Below are 21,546 nucleotides of genomic sequence, written 5' to 3'. Positions count from 1 at the left end.
AAAAAAATTAAATTAATAAAAACATATAGACTTATTAAACTACCAGGGCAAATTTAATGTGACTATAATGAAACATACTATGCTATGTAAATAGCAAAATGGTTTAAAAGAAGGAAGATTAGAATAATAATGAAATAGAGAAAGCCGATATATAATCAAGGGTTTGCATACAAATTTATAAAATATTAACAAACACTATATTTTATTTTATAAAAATACCAGAACAAACATAACATCTTACAAGATATTAAATACAAAAATTGTGATGATATTTTTTGTTCAAATAACATATTGAACACAATGAATAATAACTTTGTAAACATCCCTTCTCACTGAATAAATAACTTTCAACTAAATAAATAAGAATAGGAAATATGTTCTTACAAAAAACTTGAATGACTGAAATGTTTATGTGAGATAACAATTAAAATCAAAATTTTAGGAATATACAGTTAACAGTTACAATTGTGTATAATATTATGCAATTGAACCTCATTAAACAATTGTAAAATTTTTAACCTCATTAAAACTTTTAAAAGGTATTTTAAAAGATAACACTCGTTTATTAAAAAGTAAAATTTGCTATTCCAGGTTTCAGTTATGTTATAGTTATTTATGTAGGATAATATTTATTCATTTGTGCTTTTTTGCTATTTAAGAGATCCAACAGTTGTTTCAAATCTCAGTTAGATTCTTAAGAAGCTAAATCTAGAGAATCCAACAACTTTTTTACAATAATAAACAACTATAAAACACAGTGAAAATAATCCTCACAGATATCTACATTTAAGTATCCTAAATCTACTTAATTTTTATACTAAGCTATTGCCATTGGTGCAAAAATACTGATATTTGATTCACACAGTTATGCCGATCCTCTAAAACCTCCTACTAAGAAACTTTGCTTTTATGGTTATAGTTTGAAACATAACTTCTCAATTCTCTTCACTACTGCTCTCGGACAGTCCAGCTTCAGGTTTAATCTGCCTCACGTTCCTCCTCTTCTTAACTTTCCTTTGCTTCTTAAAAATCTCCACTGCTGCCTGCTTCCTCTTCAAAGCTTCCAACCTGTCTTTCTCTCTCTGAGGAATCACTTCTGGTAGTTTCCCATTGACAAAGTTCTCGTCAATGTCCAGAGAGCCTCTCCCTCTACCAGCTGTTTCACTCGGCCTCGCCTCTTCACTTTGACCTCTCCCTCTCCCTCTCCCCCTTCCTCTTCCCCGACCGCCTCTCGGTTGCCTGGGTCGAGGTTGAGTAGGTTCAAAGTCTTCACCGCCTCCTTCAAGTCTATTCACAGCTGACTGAACTCTTCGACTCATCTGCTCTCGGTGCGCCATTATGTTCGGGACAGCTCCGAAAAATGTATGGATGGTCAACTGACTCTGAAAGAAGCAAAGCAAATTTTTGAGTTTAGGGTGAGAATTTCATCATTAGGATTACTTACTTACTTACTGCCCTGGCCATTTGTACCCCAGTCGGTACTTGGCCTCAGCAACACAGCGCCTCCATCCGTCTCTTTCTTCAGCATCCTCCTCTCCAATTCCCAGCCGCCTCATGTCTTGTTGCACCTCATGCACCTCCTTTCATCATTAGAATTAAGGAACTAAATTAGACCAACGAAGCGAGCCACAAACCACTGAGACAAAGATGATCGACGAGTATTGAACAACTGAGGCGACAGCTTTCTCAATGATTTTCTCAATAAATTAGTACTTTCACTAGATTAATTTATTTGAAGACTTTAAGCACTTTAAGGACAAATGGGTCAAACTCCAAGCCATCAAAAAGTATCTAATTTTATTTTTAGAATCAATCTAGAACCAAACTCCTTTAGATTACAAAGTGAGAACTCTAACCACTTGAATTTCAGACTCTTAATCTTAACAGTATTGGAAAACACTAGTATCTGCATTAAAAAACTAGGAACAGCGGAATTAATCTAGTCATAGGTTTGTACAAGAAAGAGACCAAAATGTGCATTTCATTTTGTAAACCAGCCAAATTGTTCTTCCTCTAATCTCACAAAAAAAAAACTGACAACTCAAAACTTACAGATTTCTGAGACAGTCTGTTGATGACAGGCTGCAATATCTGATCGGTTCTGCTCCTACTCCAGCCAAACCTTCTCTCAGCGTAGTCCCGCAGTCCGGGGAGGTCCGGGGAGCCCCAGGAGAATGGCTCTCTGGACTCGTCGACTCTCGGCTGTAAGTAAGCAGACACCACGGCTTGGCTGGGGAACCCTAAACATGGTGGAAGAGTGTTTTAAAGCTGTGTATGTTCATGACAGATTTTTGATGTATGACAATTTTTTATTAATTTACTTATTTTAGTTTTTAACCTTTTTAAGGACGAGTATGAAAATCAGGAGTCTCCAAAGAATTAAAGGATGATTTTAATTTTTACCACAGTAGGCCTATATTACCAGAAATATTAGTCTCAGTGATTATACCTTATATTGTCAAAATACGTTTCATAGACTTTTTAAAAGTATTCAAATGTTCAAAACAATCTACTGAATTTAAATTCTAAAACATTACTTGTAAAAGAAAGAAAACTAGCCAAAGTTTAGATTATATTACTAGACTATATTAAAATTTACCTATGGTGAACACATTAAATGTTGTAAGTTTTCATGGTGGAGTCACTTGACTCCAACTTGACTTCACTTGAAGGAGGGGTGTTAAATGAAGAAGATGATTGCTTCGTCAATGACTATTGGCCACCAATTCAAACCACCATTCAACTCAAAACAGTAAACAAACTTGAAACTTCTTTCTTTGGTAGGCCTACTTACTAATGAGTTAGTAATAGAATACCTAGATGCACCACTTACCCTGGTGCAGATCAATGTTCCTTAGTTTCTTGGCCAGCTGCTGATGTCCAGGTGCTGATGACTCCCACCACCGCTTGAACTGCAACAGACTGGCCAGCAACTCCCCACAGTCCCGGGTGTCCCCCTGTGGCGGGGGGAAGGTGGACAGTATCTCCAGGGCAGTGACGGGGCCAACCCCCGTCAAGCCTTCCGTGTAGTCTGACCCGACCAGCAATGCCAGCAACACAAGGCCGTTACGGTTCAGTTCTAGAACATTGCATGGTTTCCGCGTGTTATAATTTTATACAATTGAGAGCCTAAAAGAAAGGTTTATTTGAGGTGTTTATATAACCAAAGGAAAATATTTCCCTTTTCCTGAACTGAAAATATTTACTGTGCCGTTATACATTCCTGAAGTACGGCTACCCTCCTATGTCAAGTCTCACAATCCTCACAATCTCAAGACTAGGAGAAATTCACTTGTACAACAACAAATGGTAACAAAGTCCTGCTACTGATTCACCATTCTATGCTAAACAAAGAGAAATCCAGCTACACCTACTTCCAGGTCATCTTAAGGAAACTACAGAGAAAATAAACTACATGAAAGGAACACGAAAAGCACCTGATATGGAGCAAGCATGAACACTTACAGGGCTGTGCGAATACAGAAATTTTAGTTCGAATCCGAATCCGAATCATAGCTGTACAGATTTTATCGAATCCGAATATTTTAATTAATCCCGAGTCGAATCTGGGTCGAATCCGAATCTCAAATTTACAGCCATTATCGAACCTGGATCGAATCCGAATCTGAAATTTAAAGCTGTTATCGAATCCGAATATTTAAACCTGTTCAGAGTCAAATCCAAATCCGAGGAAAGTCAGCAGTACCAATTTTCACATTTTTAGACCACATTTTCTGGGGCTGAAATAACTTAGGGAATTGCTTAAAATTTCTTGAAATGGGCCAAATAAAAAAGTTATAAAATTTAGGCCTACCTATTTGAAGTTTTGAAATAGGTTAAGTTGGCATAAGTTAGGCATACCACCTAGGCCTAAGTTACTCGCTAAAAGTGATGGACTACCAATTTGTGTAGTCTAAAACATAGGCCCAGCCTATTATACACCTCGGTGTTAATCCTCCACACTAGCCTATGTCTGCATTACTATTACAAGTAACAACTAACACTGTGAGGTTAAGTTTACTGATAGCCAAGATAGGGTTCAAATGCGACCTACACTAATGTGCCTAAAACCTAACACCAAGTTGGTCAGGTTCCTAACATGAACCAGTCAACAGCAAATCGGAGTGCACTAGTAGTTTTTTAGTGTCTAAAAAATTATATTGAAAATTATATTCAATCAGAATCTAGTAAATTTGAATATCAAATCCCAACTCGGATCTATTTCCAAGAAATTTGAATATCGAATCCGAACCCGGATCTCTTACCAGTAAATTCGAATATCGATTCCGAATCCGAATCCAGTTAGAAACAGTAGATTCGTTCTCGAATCCGAATCGAATCTCTAAAAAGATTCGGATTCGATTCGTTTTTCGAACTATTCGCACAGCCCTGAACACTTATAACATTTTTTCCTACCACTGCATGGAAATGATTACATTGCCACACCTGTGAACAATACGCAAAAAAGCTCATTCATGCTTCCCATTCTTGCTCGCTAAAGCAGCTAGTTTCACTGTTGCTACACCAATAGCTATACATCTTGTAGTTTAATCCTACAATTTTGCAGTGATTCTGCAGTTTAAAACTAATCTATCCAAACACAAAAACATTACTGAAAGTTTCCAAGTATTTTATTACAAAATTGTAGGCCTAAAGCAACTTACTGAAATAGTGGTTAATATTGTCTGCTTTAAACTCCAGAACAAACTTCTTCTGGTCGAAGAAGTTCTTGTAGACAGTTCGGCCGCCGAAGAGCCAAATGTCACTGTCATCTGTGATGGAGCCTTGCGTGAGCCCCATTAGGTCCATGAATGCACACTGGGCCTCTGCCTCCATAGGGGCTACCACATACGGCACTCCAAACAACCGCAACAACTCCTGCAGAACAAAAATCCAAATTTTATTAACAACATGAGCAACATTTCAGAAGCCGCATGGTTAGGGTATTGACAAGTCAGTCACAATCCTGCTCCTGTTCTAACAGACACAGCAATGAAACAAGACAGTTACAAACAACAAAACATTTATTAGAATGGGGTGTTACTGAAAATGTGCAGCTTTAATTTATAAAACTTTGATTGATCCAAACAACAAGAGTTACCTGAGCTTCTTGATACATTTGATCAGTCATAGAAGTGGCCATGCGGTCTTCTTTGTTTTGGTCTAACACGATTTCTTGTTCCTTTGTTTCCAAAATTTCCTGCAAAATGTAACGAACAAAAAATTAGAAGAGTATAATTTGACAACATCAGGACACACCAAAAGTAAGTCTCATACAGAAACATCAATAGAGGCTTTCAAAATAAATCGCAGGAGGTAAAGTTAAATAAACCACTATATATATATATTTGTTTATAAGTAATTAAACAATACAGATTGCATTATATGTGTTACTTTGGTAGGTTTACTGAATAGAAAATACTTTTTCAATAGAAAATAGAAAATAGGAATTACAAAAGATTGATTAACCAAAATTACCTGTAACTTTTCCAACTGCTTCATATTTAATTTCCTCTTTGGTTTTTCAACACTAGTAGAAGGCATTTCTTCTCTCGGGGCTGGATCATCGACCACTTCGCTATCTTCTAACTCTTGGGGATTGTCACTATGAAAAGTTAATGAGTTGTCCCTTTCTTTCTCTCCTTCTTTGTCCTGGGTTTCACTTTGGTTGTCATATTTGTATTCTGTTGATTTATTAGGCAATGCAGTTTCTTCCTCAGCTTCTGATGCAATCTCCTGATCTTCGGTAACAGGTAACATATCATCTGAGGATTCTTCTGATTCACTGTTCTTCTCTTGGTTATTTTTCTTCTGTGTAATACTTTTCTGTGTAATACTCTTTCTGTGTAAAAGAGTATCATTTGTACCACCAATGCTTTTATTATCTATTTTATCCACATTTTCAAAGTCCATATTTGCCTTGTTACGACTTTTATTTTCAGTCAGTACATCAACAAATATATCATCATCAATAGAACTTTTAATAGGATTTAATTTGATTTGTATCTCTGTTGGTTCTTCGATCAAGATTCTACTATCATTCAATTTCTTCTCTAAACTAACTGGTTCTTTATTCTCTTGTGAAAATATGTCTGCGAAAATGTCATTTTCAATAGGACCCGTATTTGGCTGAATTTCAATAGATATTCCAGCAACAGTTTCTTTAGTATCGTTCACACTCTCGTCCATTTGTTTAGATGGACTAACTTCAACAAAGTCATTATCTGATTCACTAGATGATAACTCTGCGACTTTGTTTGCTCCGTTTGTAGCCGTGTGTTCTTCAACCGTGTTAAGTTTACTCTCTGGTCTTTTCTTAAAGAGAGAAATACTCGCCATGTTTGGTGATACCATCTTCGAGACATTACAAGGCAAATTATGATCAGAATCTCTATCAGAATCACTTGTATTTGATGCTAAAGAAGACAAATCTGCAGGTTTTGAATCTGACGGCTTTCGTTTACCAGTAGCAAGATTTGGAACAAAACTGTTATTAACTTTTGCTCCTCTTTTGGCCGATGAATTTTTACCTTTTTTCATTTTATTCTTGAAATCGTACATTCTATCCATCATCTTGAAATAGAGCATGTCTGAAGCTTTCTCTTGAGGGTTAGTTGTAGATGCTGAAGTTGTCGAAGTAGTTTTATCTCCCACTTCTAAATCTTGCGCTGACGAACTTTCTTCTATTGAAATTCCTTCTTTACTTGTAGATGGTGCGTTGGGATCAATCTGATTTATCTTGTCTCTATTCTGATCTCTGATAATTGCTAAAATTTGTTCTTGAGAAAGACCTCGGTTTTCTTTCAAAATTACGTTTACATCGTTTAAAAACGTTTCTTCTGAACTGGAGTCATTTTCAAAGATGTCTTCAGTTGCAAATTCATTATTTTCTTCTCTATTAGCAACGTTTTCAGTTTCTTCCCTTATCCTATGTATAGTTTCAATTGCTTCTACTTCCTTCAATATTTCAGTATCAGAAAGTTCATCACTGCTTATAATCTCCTCTTTGATCTTCACATTGGATACACTCTTTGGCTCTTGAGAGTTTTCTTCTTTTCCGAAACCTTTAGATTGTGTACTATTCTCCCCAGTAGGAATTTGGGACTGCTTGTCACTTTCTGTAATCAATTTTATGAATTAGAAATACATAATGTATTTACATACAAATGCAACTTTAAGTTTCTATTTTAGGTATGCATCAAACAAATCATTAATATAACAATAAAAAAATATATATATATATTTAAACACTAACCTCTAACGTATATAAACCTAGTGACATCGTCAGATGCAATCCTTTTGCCCAGTTGCGGGTTTATTTCGATCCCTCCCTCAGCCATCAGCGCTTCTACGTCGTGCAAACTCAAAGTGCGGCCTCCCATCTCCTTCTCTGCCTCCTCCAAAGACACTTGAACTGAGCGCCGCTTCAACAGACGGGACATCTGGTATTTTGAGAAATTAGTTGACTCCTGAAATTTCAATAAAAATAGTATACAAACAAAACAATCCAATTAGTCCAAAATTTTAACATTAAAACAAATTGACTATGAACACAACAATTCTAACGGAGAAGCAAAACATTATACTGCAGATTTATATTGAATATACGTATTTCAGCACAAGCTGTCTTGAGTAATAGCCGAGTGGTTTAGAGAGCTCTCTTAGTAATAAAAAAGGTTGCCAGTCTGATCTTTTGATCAAAAAGTTTGGAGCAATTTTACATAAGATGAGTGATTCTCCCTATAAAATATCACAGTTACTTCCACCGCTTACCCATGATAAAGGTTGTTGACAAGCTGAATTTAATGTGAGAAAGTATGCGTTAGATTTCTGGTACCGTTTATTTTTATACTAAAACTGTAAAAAAAACATGGGAAAGAAAAGTCTTCTCTTCATAGTCAAAGGCAGGATCGAACTACTCTACCTCGGGCATCTCATGTATGCGGCCCCATGAGCTCTGCTTCCTAGTCTCCTTCAGTTCAGTCAGGATATCATGTCTCATGTCTGCAGGAAGACTTCTGAACTCTGCACTCTTGACATCAACACAGTGCAGGTCCTTGTATTTCATCTTCACTGGCTTCACATCTTCCTCCGAACTCTCCGACATCTCTTCCACTTCTGATCTAACATGACCCATGAATCAGACCAGATGAATATCTAAAACTAAGGGAACCTTGAAATCCAAACAGAAACACTACAACAGTCTTAACAGTTGCAGTATTTTGGACTTAAAGCCAGTGGGGTATACCAAATGCCTGTGCAACTACTGTAATATTTTAAATATCAAGGGGCCAAAGAAATACAATTGAAATACTGAACCATTAAAGTAGTTGAACTGCTAATAAAACTTTTTTTAGTAGGCCGCTCAAACATAATATTTTAAAGAAATAGCAAAAAAAAAACTAAGAATTAATATAGCCAACCATATAAAATTAAAATGAAAAATTTAATTTAATTTTTCAATTTAATTGATCAAAAACACTTCTTTGAACGTATCACTCTGACAACCAGACTTACGCAGAATCTTCTTGGGGTAAGGGAGGCAGTTCGAACATGTCTGGAGCTTTTTTCTTCGGACTCGTCTGTCCTCTGATTTCCTCCAACACTTGGCTGACAGCTTTCTGTTTCAACAAGTTCTTCAAAAGCTGCTCTCTCAGCTTTTCCGACGCCTGGACAGACTTGCTTTTCTGCTGTTGTCTTGCAGCCTGGAAGAAATTTAAAATGAGTTCCTAAAGCCGTATAACTGAGAAATAGAATCTGAAGACATTTTTCAGTCCATGTTTTAAATGTGTTAAACTCAAAATCACAATTTTATTCTCTCTATGTTAGAAATGGACTGTCTCCAAATAATTATTTTAATTTGTCACAAGGTTTTTGTAGATACTTGAATTTCTATTTCCCTATTTCCTTATTAAACTTGTTGTCCTAAAATAATGTTTGATTCAAAAGAAATAAGTGTTTACTATGTTTCTATAGTGTATCCCTTTTTGGAAGAATCAGACTCACCCACACTTAAGGTGGGTGAATACATTAAAATTGTTCAATACCTATCTCTTTTTCTTTGTAATCAAAAATATGGTTTTCAGAGCAAATCTGACAAGAAGTAGCCTATATTTGAAATGGTTTTTTAGCTAAAGGGGGAGACCGTATGAGGGGGGTCAGTTTCTGACACAGCTTGTTGTAGTACAGTAGGTAACTAGTGCTCACAGTGAATAGATATGCTTGCCTAATTCACATCCTTCTTCAAACCCTAAATTTTAAGTAGTGATGGTTAAACCAGAAATCTTGAATCTCAAAACCGAAATTCTATACTTTTTTTACCCATCTGGTTAAGGTTGCAAAAAATACAGATAATAATAAAATGTGTCATGTACCATCAAAACTAAAAGAAATCTGAATCATGGCCCTGAAATAATAACATGAATATGTGACTTGGCCTAATTCACTTTAAGAAAAAAAAAAAAAAAATCAATTAAACAGCAAACAGTGATATGAATATGAGATCAATTCAAACTCTTATTTAGTGATCAAAATTTGTGGCCAAACGGTTAAAAAATGCCTGCAGTTTTGGTTTTGAGTTTGAATCTCAAAACTCGCTTTTCCAAAGTTTTGGTGGTTTAAAATTTGAGATTTGGTTTTGAGGCATCACTAATTATTTTAAAGCACCATTAAAGTGGATTAAAATAATGGCCTGATTTAAAGAAAGACATATGACATATTCCTAATTCACATTTTGCTCTCTTGTTGCTGTTATTAGATTTATTACTGATTTAAATAAAAACCAACATTAATTAATGTAAACACACACACAAATACTTTTGTACAGTAAATAGTCAAGTGGTAAAAAACTGTATTTATTTTATTCAGTTCCAGCATAGTTTTTACTCATAATAAATAAAGCTATTCATATTCCTTTACATTTACAATTTTCATTATTTGTTTTTATCATCAACTTTAGAATAGATCATTATTTCCATGTCTTGTACCATATCAACACTGTCTTTACCTTTTGTAGAGAAGACATGACTAAACATGTCTGACTAGCAGTTCTACCACTATTGTTGGCAAACCATTTCCTTCACACAGTTAAATACTGGCGTAAAAAGTATTTCCACACAGCTTGAGGATAAGGACTACCGTGAGAAGTAGTGTGAAACGTACCAATGGGTCCATGACCTGGAGGATTTTTTGTGCCACTGATCCACACGGGTGATTGGGAACGATTTGGCGGCACAATCCCACAGCTCGGGTGCGTTCGGGTGGAACAACCGGGTGCATTGCAAGTTACACACATCAACGCACCCGGAATCAACAATTCACTGTGGTACAGTACCTGAACCTGATAAATTGACAATGGGTAGTCTTGTCTTTTCGTTATATTGCAAGATTATAAAAATGCATTTTATTTTTACCAATGTCAAAATAGTATTCAAATTTCAATGATAGGTGGTTCAGGGGAAAATGGATGAACTACTTTTGAGGTGTTTTTAAAGCCTACAAAGAAACTGAGATTGATTCATCATGAACTAAATATAGTGAAATAGATGTCTCTTCCATATAATCCAACATTTACTAGTGTTGTATTTAAAGAAAATGTAGTTGAATGAGCAGAGGCTCTAGGAGAGCATAGGGTGTACTAAACTAAAACACAGCTTCTGTCTTGGTATTAGTAATTTTTCCATATAGGGAATATTAGCAAATTTCCCATTAGAGGAATAGGCTATTACCATTAGGTCTCATGGCAACACCTAGACCTTTTAGTTTTCATGTCTACTACAGCGTCAAAAACCACCATCTGTTTTAAATTCATATAGAGAAGATATACAGGGTGTCTCACGAGAGGTGTCTCAAATTGATTACGGAAAAACGGCTTAACGTAAAAGGATGAAATAAAATTATTTCCTGCTAAATCGACCCCAAGGAATAACGTAAAAATATTTTTAACTTTTTCCCACTACAGGGTGTGCCAAAAACTGAGGGTCACTAGTTCAAATCTCGGAAATTTCAAATATAAACATATGTCATGTTATACATCATTTTAAAGGTATTTGATAGACACACATTTTGGTGAAAACAGAAATAAGTTATCTTTTTCCATTTCAAAATGGCGGCAGTATTTTTTGGAAAAAATCTATATATTTTTAATTATCTGTGTTTCCTATTCCAATGCATTTATTCCTTCTCCGGTTGAATTTTCTTACTCGTTATGAAATTAGCTTTACTTTGATATGCTACAAGTAACGGTTTTTTTAAATTATAAAAATTCCAAAAACAAATTATTTTTGAAAATTTGCAAATGCTCATTTTTCAAAAATTTCAAATAGCAACATATGTCAAGTGGCACATCATTTTATAGGTTTTTTTTTAATTCCTAACAACTTTGTAATTTACACTTACTTCGTATCTCTTTTAGTTTTTAAGTAAATAACAAAAAACCTAATTTTCCTATATCAAATGCATGTTATTTGGGTTTAACACCAAAGGCCCAATTTGATGAAGTGTTAAACCACGTCAAACCCAAATTACATGCATTTGATATAGGAAAATTAGGTTTTTTGTTATTTACGCAAAAACTAAAATAGATACGAAGTAAGTGTAAATTACAAAGTTGTTAGGAATTAAAAAACCTATAAAATGATGTGCCACTTGACATATGTTGCTTTTTGAAATTTTTGAAAAATGAGCATTTCCAAATTTTCAAAAATAATTTTTTTTTGAATTTTTTTAATTTCAAAAAACCGTTACTTGTAGCATAAACAAAGTAAAGCTAATTTCATAACGAGTAAGAAAATTCAACCGGAGAAGGGATGAATGCATTGGTATAGGAAACACAGAGTATTAAAAAAATATAGATTTTTTCCAAAAAAACTGCCGCCATTTCGAAACGGAAAAAGAAAAGTAATTTCTGTTTTCGCCAAAATGTTTGTCTATCAAATACCTTTAAAATGATGTATAACATGACATATGTTTACATTTGAAAATTCCGAGATTCGAACTAGTGACCCTCAGTTTTTGGCACACCCTGTATTGGGAAAAAGTTAAAAATATTTTTACGTTATTCCTTGGGGTCGATTTAGCGGGAAATAATTTTATTTCATCCTTTTACGTAAAGCCGTTTTTCCGTAATCAATTTGAGACACCTCTCGTGAGACACCCTGTATACAGAGTATAATATGAAGAAATATAAATATAGGGTATGTAACTATATTGAACAACACTCTCATCTGCTGCTTAAACTGCCTTAACCTGAACTTTTACTTGGAAATGAGAAACAGTAACAAAAGCGATTAATACATTGTATTTAATAAAGTACTACCAAAAATATTTTAAACAACAACAAAAAACAATATACTGGTATATATTAACGACCAACAACTCTGGATTATTGGATTCTACAATCTCCATTCACAAATACCATACATGTATGAAATGAATGACATTTCATCGCCTTGGATGAATGATCAGTGGAATGCAGCTTGTAACCCGAACTGGGACAGACGGGTCTCGAGTCACCCGACACCCGGCCTTCATGGTCGCGGGTGAGCCAAAACATGCAAGACCAGGAATGCTGGGGAAACCCACACCCGGCATTGCACCGATTCCCAGTATACTCATGTGATTTTTGCTTGTGTCTTATTTGAGATTGGAAAACAACATGATATTATGATTAATTCAATTAATAGATTTTTATGTAAAATTTTCAGAGGGACATAGACAATCTGCCTTCCTTCATACAACTTTGAACAGTGTAACAGGATAAAACAATTAGCCTACTTTCGCTAAGGAAAACTGAAAATATACCATTGACCGTGTAATTGGATTGATTTTGTTACAGAATTTAATGAAGATTGGGTTTAATTTATCTTATTTTCTAAGTTGGCATGAATTTCGGTGAGATGAGAAAAGGGAAGAAGGCAGCTAATCCTACAAGCGGCGCCGAGAGACAAGACGGAGGAAATCTCGATTCCGTAGCTCCTTGACCGTTTCTCGGAAAAAGCAATAGGCAGACCGAAAGAGGCACGCTGATCGGAAAGGCAGGTGATTTCGTTGTGTGGCACTATATAAAAAAGTGACGCTAAGCAAGGGATATAAGCAAATTTACAAGTATTTCAAAATTCTAAGAACGGCAGCATGTAGCATGTCAATCTATCAGTTAAAATTCCTAATGTACGCAAACATTAAAAATTTTTCATTAATTATTTCATTTACTTATAGAATTCTCTTCTTGGCTTTATATATTTTTGTAATCACGATAAAATCTGTTAATAAAAAAATCTTTTGTTAATAGGTTAATTAGATCATTCTCACGAATAATTGTGATTAAATTTAAAAAGCTTAGTCCAGACTAAGTTTACTTGCTCCTGCTGGATCTCCAAAGTAATGCCCAGTTATAGTAGTTTTCTAGTTGTTTTAAATTCTCAACTTATACAAGATGGACTCCAAAAAATGAGATACACATTTTTATAGTTAAATATTCAGTATAAGGGATATAATTGCTCAACATAAAAATACAATATTCAAAAAAGTGAAACCAACAACTATAGATGACACTATCACTGCCCTTCTACATTTAGGTAGGGCTATTCTCAGACATATTTAAAGACCAGGCTTTGCAATGTGTGAAAATATCACTCAGACAGTGAACAAGCAGTTTACACAGAGCATGAGAATTAGGAAATAAATAATGCACAGAGTACAAAGCAGGAACGAAGATCAATATCACGCCTCTTCACAGGATTTGTCACACCTCCGGTGCAGCAAATAGAAAGCAGGGTACAAAACAGTTCTATTGCTACAGTAGTAGTCTGAATGCAATACTTATAACATATCATGATTATCGATTGTTTGTTTGTTGATGTTAAAATATAAGTTTGACTAAAGTATTTTTAATTTTTGTACTTAAAAAAAAAATACATGTCAAGAAATTTATGATATAAATGAATAGGGATTTGAAAATAGTGCTGATATAAATTATTTTTTTACCAAATTACATGGTCGATTTGGCTGCATTTAATTTGTTTATCTTACTAATTGTTTAAAGGTATTTTTGTTTAATCAATAATTTTGAGAAAGAACAGTCCCGGCATGTCGGAAAAACTTTACACTTTAATGTTAACTAAAATATAAAGCATATACCAGTATATATGTTCTATAGCTTTCCTAGTGATATATCCCATAGTAAATAAAAATTTTGAATACGAACGCAGTACTATAGTGTACCAACCACAATTATTGATAAAACTATACTAATCCAAGGACGATAACTGGGGAGGATTTTTTTTTTCAATTTAAGGACTTATAGCAAATTTCCCATAAGACATAAGACATGTTTATTTCCAGAAGACATATTACAAATGTATTGGAAGAGTCAAAAATTTTTCATGCAGAGCAGTTGTCAAATTGAGAAGTGTGTTACAAAGTGTACTTTGAAGTCTACGAAGAAAAAAAATTGCATTTTAAGTTATTTAATAGGTCTAAAACTAATATCACAGAGTTTATTGCTATCAAGAAGAAAAAACAACCATTGAAAGTTAGCAAAACATTACAAAATTAGACAGGTTGTACTACAAGGCATTAGGTGAAGGCATATATGGTTTAAGGAAATACAAGAAGTTTTCAGATAGCGGACTGGATGTCTCAAAAACTAGTAAGGTACTAAAAGGTGAAAAAGGAACAAGGTAGGCCTATAACAAAGATAAACGTATTACAGCCAAGTTGTGACTACGAATCTTTCAGATCTGCGGCTGTCATGACAAATAAGAATTCTTATACACACAAAGAGATACTGTGGGTGGTTTGCATACTTACAATGGTTTTCTTTTTGAGCTGTGGAACACCTCCATCGAAGACAAAGACAGGTTTGACATTGGTGAAGAGCAGTTTGCAGACTCGGCTGAAGAGTCCAAGCAGGTATGCGTTGGAGACACTCGCCCCAGCTGGTGTTTGGTAGCCCTTCATCAGCTGATGTAACCATATTGACACGTCTGGCTACTGGTTAAGGTATACACCATATGAAATATATTTATATTTTGTATTAGAGTTTGTTTAACTACACCAGGGGTCTCCAAACTATGGCTTGCAGGCCTGGCCTGCGAGAAGATTTTTTCCGGTCTGCTGAAATCTAGCATAGGCCAATGAAAAGAGCAAACACCGATGATCTTCTCCAGCAATTGCGTAAACACCTGTGTTTTGGTGGTCTTGGCGATACTGTTTAAAATACCTACTATGTATGGTCGCCATTTCATCGAACAGTATTAACAGTTGTCTACCGTGATTTCCTTGCAACGTTAAAAGAGAACCAATGGAACACCGTCGATGAATGGAGGCTTGGCCATAGAAAATTTATGGAACTCTCTGGCCAAAAAATATAGAGTATTGTATTTATTAAAAAAATTATATATTTATCTAAGGATGCCATCAGGCTCCAGTCATCATTTGATTTTTTTAAATAGGGATTGTTGAGGCATTGATGAACAATTATAACCAGCTACTGTAACATTTTTCTTCAAAATTTGACAATGTAATTTTAATTTTAGGCTTTACGTATAAAAATGCAATAACTGTGTAAAAAACAGGAAAATGTTTTTTTTTATCTACAACTTACCGTACCGGTATTTCAGTTTTTTCAATATTATATTTTTTTAAATTTTATTAAGAAGGTTACTGGTATTGTTAATGAAACTTAAAATTATGGAATGTTTTATTCAGTAACTGAAGAGGGAATGTATTAATTTAAAGGCAATACCTCAGAACAAAACAATTCAACTAGATAAAAATTTAAATCCCCTCAAATTTTCTTATCTTACCAAATCTTGACCCTTCCCGGAATATGGGCGGAAGAAATTTAGTTAAAATAAAATGTAAAAATTAAAATAAATATTTAAAAAGTATAAAAGAAAATTATTTCGGACAAAATTGTAAGTCAACTGTTTACAACGTTCTATAAACTATACATATAAAAAATATATTTTTTATTTAAATAAAATTATTTTGCTGTGTTTATAGCCTACAACCTATATAGACAGCCTATATAGGCAGTCTGGGAAAGTTAAAGTTATAAGTTTCTTAATAAAGTTATTGTTATATTTCTACATCAATCATCTAATTGCAGACCGGACTTTCCACACAATGTCGAAACCTCAAGCTACAGAACAGCAAGGAAACATGAAAACATTGGTCCAGTTATGTTGTTGAATGGAGAGCAATAATCACATGGTGATAGCATTATAAATGTGGGAACAGCTGTGGTGGGAACCATAGAGGAAGCTCAGGAAATGCTTGTGGTTGGCTCCCACAGTTACAACTCAAATTGCTCCCACAACCCATTGTGGTGCACCCTGTATAATTACTCAAGCTTGCCATCCAAACTCATTATGAATGCCAATTAGTAATAATTAACCTGATAAATATTTAAAATGCCTACATCCTCCAAGAAAGTCCCTCATGCGTGACATAGGGGAGAGTGTAAACAGAGGTTTTTAATTTTTAAATGTCCACAACCATGGGAAAACATTGGTGATTTAAATTTTAAATGGATTGGATGTTTGGTGGTACCTGTGGAGATGTCTTAATCAATATGTATTTACAGAAATGATTACATAGTTCTTATAATAGTAACTAAAAACTTCAATAAGATTTTACTAAATTGCGCTTTTTACTTTGCTATCTCCTATCTAATTGTAATAGTAAAACATTAACAAATTTTTATTTTTAAAAGAAAAATTAAAATTAGGCTACCTACCCTACTGAAGATAAAAAGGGGTTTTTGCTCATTATTTAAAAACTTCTAGCTCACTTCCTCCTCTGAATTTCAAAGTTTAAAAAAATTAAATACACTAGGCCTATAAAAAAATTCAGGATTTAAAAGTTAAGAATTTTGAGAGTGGAATAAGCAGAACTTTTAAATTGTAGTCCAAATTTATTTTGAAGGCCTTGGGGGAAAAAATAAGTTACTGTACTGTTTTTTTTAGGTTTAAACAAAATTTAAACAATTATAGTGGTTATGAAGTGTAACGATAGGCTACATAAAAAAATAGAAGATTCTGTTTAGGCCTCCAAACTTACCAGTTAAAAGGATGGGAGAGCAGAAATATGAGGCTCCTTTAGTGTATCAACACTCACTCTGTTAATTTTAGAGAAAAACCAACCACAATTGATTAAATTACTGTAGAACGATATAATAGCACTATTTAAACACTCAGTACCTCAAATATTAACATTTAGGGATTGAAAAAAAATCATGTAAGATAAAACGGGGTATTTAATTATTCAAAAGGGGGGTTAAAACAGGATTTTCTCGACAGGGGGGTTATTGTTTTTAACCGACTTCCCCACTACCAACAAAAGGAGGAGGTTCTCAATTTGTTTGTGGCGATGTTTTTTTTTTCTATGTATGTTCACCAATTTCTCTGTGATTCTTTTACCGATCAGTGTGGTTCCACCACCAAAATAACCAGGAGAGTTTCTAATTGGTACCTTATATATTATGTTTAAGTATAATATTTGTTTCGGTGAAAAATTCTGAAAACCTTAAATATTCAACATTTATTTTGTTTACATTTGTGCAGATTGTTTACATTTGTGCAGAGAAGGCAATAAATAATAATAACATTCCTACAGCTGTTAGTTGAAACCATTTAAATGAAGCTACAGACAATTCTTCATGAAACAGTTGCTTCATATTGATCAATAAACTATTTCTTGCCATGGAGCCTAAATGTGACACATTGAGAAAAATGCATTTTGTTTTGGTTACTATAAAAAAAGGCATTTTAACGTTTGACCTGATTTGTGTATACAGTAGGCCTAATTATGTTTTTAGTATTGAATATTCTGACTTACAAAAACATATATGTTTCAGTGAATAGCTGTATGATATTGACAAATAAAGGTGTATTGTGAAAACCAAAGCATTCGTAAAACAGTTCTAAATATAAATTAAATGCAATTATACGACCTAAGAAGTGTGACAGTACATAATCGTCAATTGTCTTAAAAGTGTTAAATATTTTAATTACTAAACATGCATTTGCAGATGTGGAATGTTTATAGATATTCTCTACCCAGTTACTATATCATATCAATACTATTATGCCTGCTTCGGAAAGTCCTAGAGGAAGATGATTTGCAATTTCGACTAGGCTATATCTTGAGCAATCAAAACCCCATACTCCTACATGACTTACACCACTTTTAGCTGAACCAATCTTTCATATAATATTTTCCAAAGGTACTATACGTGTTAACGACCCATTTTCCACTTTTGAGAGATTTTTTAGTGCTGGTAGCTGAGGAATAACTTTCATATTGTTCCAAAAGGCTTGAGACGTTACTGTATTTATTTTTATAATGTAGAAGTACACCGATTGCAGGAAACGATGATGTCTGATATTTCAATGTATCTAGAAAAGACAATTAGTTTTTCATTAGGCCTAATGTAATGGACAACTCTTTCTTTCCTAAGGAATATCTAAAAATGTTTATTTTCATACCCATTGATTATGTAACCTGAACAGGTGACTCAAGCAGTTTTAAAATAATGATTGTTCTGTGGAACTTTTGATTGTTTCAAACAGTTTTGCTTATCAAAAAACCTCAAGTAATTAATATATAAAAAATTATACAGTCACTAAAAATCATGAAATAATTTATTTTTGTAAAAAAATACAACCGACTTCAAACGCTCTAAAAAGAATGAAATAATTTCAATAAAGTAAACTTTTGTATTAGGCAAGCTCACGTATTTCAAGTCGGCGGGGCTCAAACTGCAAATATGATTGAAATTAAATATTGTGTGTGTATTTTGAAAATCAATAAATTGTAGCTGGATAACATAAATATATAAAAAACATACTGAGCTGTTTTGTTTATATATTAAAGAAAATATTTTCTTGTATTTTATGTTTACTTCAGAATAAATGAATTATGAAAATAACACACACAAATGTTCTATATGAATATGAAAATAATTTAGTTTGATATTATGATAGGGAAAAGAAGCTAGTTTAGTATTAAAACGTTACTTTTCCAAGTTAGAAACATTTAAATGCGTTATATTTTTAAAGATACTCGTTAATACCACTATAATGCCTATCTCTGATTACGGTAATAAAATAACACTTAACGCATAACTATGAAAAAGACATGCAGATTAACACATCTTTAGTTATAGATAGTCACCTGCAATATGGACACCCTCTTTCAATTTTGTATCAAAAATCATCATAGAGCCGCTCCGACTTAAAATACGTGAGCTTGTCTAATAAAAAAGTTTACTTTATTGAAATTATTTCATTCTTTTTAGAGGGTTTGAAGTCGGTTGTATTTTTTTACAAAAATAAATTATTGTCATGTGCATACAATGTGCACCGCATGGGTAGTATGGTTATCAGTTAATTGACTAAATACCATTCACTGTTTGACTCAGAAGAAAACAATCAAAGCGGTTGATAGAAAAAAGTAGGCCTAAAACGTTCAAAAGTACAGCTACAACCCATTGTATTTTATCAATGGACCGTTAAGTTATATTAGAAAAATCAAGTAAACTGCATTAAAATCAATAGGTCTAAAAGATTTAGGTTAGGCCTATCTTGAAAACATCGGGCCACTATTATAAATTAATTAATATAACTTAAAACAAGTAGGTAGGTTTAAATACAGTTTATGCAATTGAAGAATGATATCTACACAATTAAATGCATAAAACATTCATTCACCCAAGCACAGCTACAGAAGTTCTTTGATCAGAAAATGCATTGGATATTCCTGGACCTACTGTGTTGTCAATCGACTTAAGGCTATTGGAAAATAAATCAATAAGTTTAATAACACTTTTTACCGTATACAATATTTAAACTTAAACTGTTGACTCACAAGACTGTAAATACATAACTTAACTTATGATAGGCCTAAATAGATCGACTGGTAAGTGGTGATAGATTATGATTGGACACTACAATTAATCATCAGACCCAATAAGCAAATACCCTGTTGAGTACCTTATATCCCTCAGTGAAACCACGTCTTCTATTATAAGTTAGTAGCGTACCTAACTTATCACAGGTTGTTATTGATCAAACCATAGTGTAGTGGTTAGGATCTTATCCTAGGTTTTGACCCAATGCTAAACCACAATGACTACCTACATAATAGGGCTTCAGGGAAACGGGAACATCATGTACTATGCTGTTCTTTAAAAAATAAGGAAGTGCTTTATGTGTAGCCTAGGTTATCTACCTCTACGTTTGGGTCACATTCACTAAGTTAACAAGCATTAGTTGAGGACATGTCCACGTAATGTCTCTGGCGCAAATGACTTATCCTAATCTAATTTATTCTAACTTACTTGGCAAAACTTTGATGCGGGACTTATTTTTTGTATTTAAAATGTAAGTAGATATAGGCCTATTAAAACAATTTTTGAAATAAAACAGATTTTTATTTGATTTTATATTCGACTCCATCGCAAGCCTAAATTAACTTATCATTGATTGTTGAATCAATGGAAAAGTGGAAATGCCCACTCCCCAGAGCCATAAGTAACGGTTGTTGCAATCGATAAGTTAGGCGTAACGGCCTAAGTTTATAGAAAGTTTGGGTTTTGTATAGGCCTAGGCCCTAACTTAGTTCTTTAAAGTGTGGTTATCGATTGAATCGATAGTGAGCTCTTGTTGTTCAATAATCCAATGGAATTGGAGATCAAAGTTTTGCCAGCTAGCCCTACTTAAATAAATCATAATTTACTTCACTTAAAAGGATACCAACAGCCAAAACTTTATTTTCAAGCGATTCGACGGGAACTGGCTTTCCAGAGGGCTCTATTAGTTTCCATAGTCCATGAACACCCATTGCAATATTTTGGATAACTGATAAGTTCAAGTCCTATTTCAAAAGAAATCATAACCTCAAATATTGTTTTTGTTTACCTAACCTCTTATAACACTTCACTCACAGGCTGACACATTCACATTGTGGCATAAGCTACAGGTTAGAGTTTCATTAATTTGGTAAAAATGTAACTAAATTAATCCGGGCGCAAATCGATATTGTTAGGTTAAACCAAAATTAACTCATCACGAAACACACACGCAAATTCTCAGGACAACAATCTGACTCTGACATGACATAAGAAGATAGTGACAGTGACAGTCAAGTTAAAATGGTGCAACTACTTTAATTTTCTTCTCAAGGCCGGTTCGGTTCAACGTTTCACGTTTCAACTCAACAATACATTTACCCTTATTTCAGACATTTCAGTCAGTTTCCCCAACAGTTATTAGTTTTCACACAAAAATTATTCATCAAGAAGCAAGACCAACATTTTGGTTTCCAGTCATCAATTAATTACTAGATGGCCATTTTTTTTTAGTAAACAAGGAGAGTAATTTGATAAGCAATGTGAAGAACTGTACTGCATCAAATGAAGGGAACGGATGTTCTTTCTCTTTCTCACACGACTCCGTGGGAAAATAACATATGAATTGAATCATTCACTCACCCATCCTTCGCGATTTCGGGAAGGCAATGTTGGCAACTCTACTTCACTCA

General features: G+C 34.0%; 1 protein-coding gene across 2 annotated transcripts; it reads right to left on the bottom strand.

Annotated features, from left to right (window-relative positions):
- Window positions 1–235: 235 nt before the first annotated feature.
- Window positions 236–20,910, bottom strand: LOC129001657 (DNA excision repair protein ERCC-5-like). Of its 2 annotated transcripts, XM_054429029.1 has the most exons (11): window positions 20,760–20,910; window positions 14,809–14,984; window positions 8,518–8,705; window positions 7,925–8,123; window positions 7,256–7,469; window positions 5,479–7,118; window positions 5,102–5,200; window positions 4,665–4,878; window positions 2,834–3,079; window positions 2,053–2,240; window positions 236–1,382 (listed from the first exon to the last, which is right to left on the bottom strand). In XM_054429029.1, exons 1-11 carry the CDS (start codon window positions 20,845–20,847, stop codon window positions 936–938), a joined length of 3,699 nt encoding a protein of 1,232 aa, XP_054285004.1. In that variant the 5' UTR covers window positions 20,848–20,910; the 3' UTR covers window positions 236–935. The 2 variants fall into 2 exon arrangements, with proteins under 2 accessions (XP_054285004.1, XP_054285005.1); XM_054429030.1 differs by lacking the exons at window positions 14,809–14,984; window positions 20,760–20,910 and having other exon boundaries at window positions 7,925–8,118; window positions 8,518–8,649.
- Window positions 20,911–21,546: the final 636 nt, after the last annotated feature.

The sequence above is a fragment of the Macrosteles quadrilineatus genome, unplaced genomic scaffold, assembly GCF_028750875.1.
Source record: "Macrosteles quadrilineatus isolate MER2022 unplaced genomic scaffold, UCM_ALF_1.0 Scaffold_8__2_contigs__length_117827958, whole genome shotgun sequence".
NCBI lineage: Eukaryota > Metazoa > Arthropoda > Insecta > Hemiptera > Cicadellidae > Macrosteles > Macrosteles quadrilineatus.
Note: the sequence above shows the minus strand (reverse complement) of the source record. Positions and strands in the feature narration are given on the sequence as shown.

Bases quoted from the DNA above. Each gene is read 5' to 3' on its own strand.
- LOC129001657 (XM_054429029.1), bottom strand. From the start codon at position 20,847: ATGGGTGTTCATGGACTATGGAAACTAATAGAGCCCTCTGGAAAGCCA. The intron at 8,706-14,808 runs GTAAGTATGCAA...AATTTCTTCCAG, and splicing joins AGCTCAAAAAGAAAACCATT to GCTGCAAGACAACAGCAGAA. The intron at 4,879-5,101 runs GTAACTCTTGTT...TTTGTTCTGCAG, and splicing joins AAATGTATCAAGAAGCTCAG to GAGTTGTTGCGGTTGTTTGG.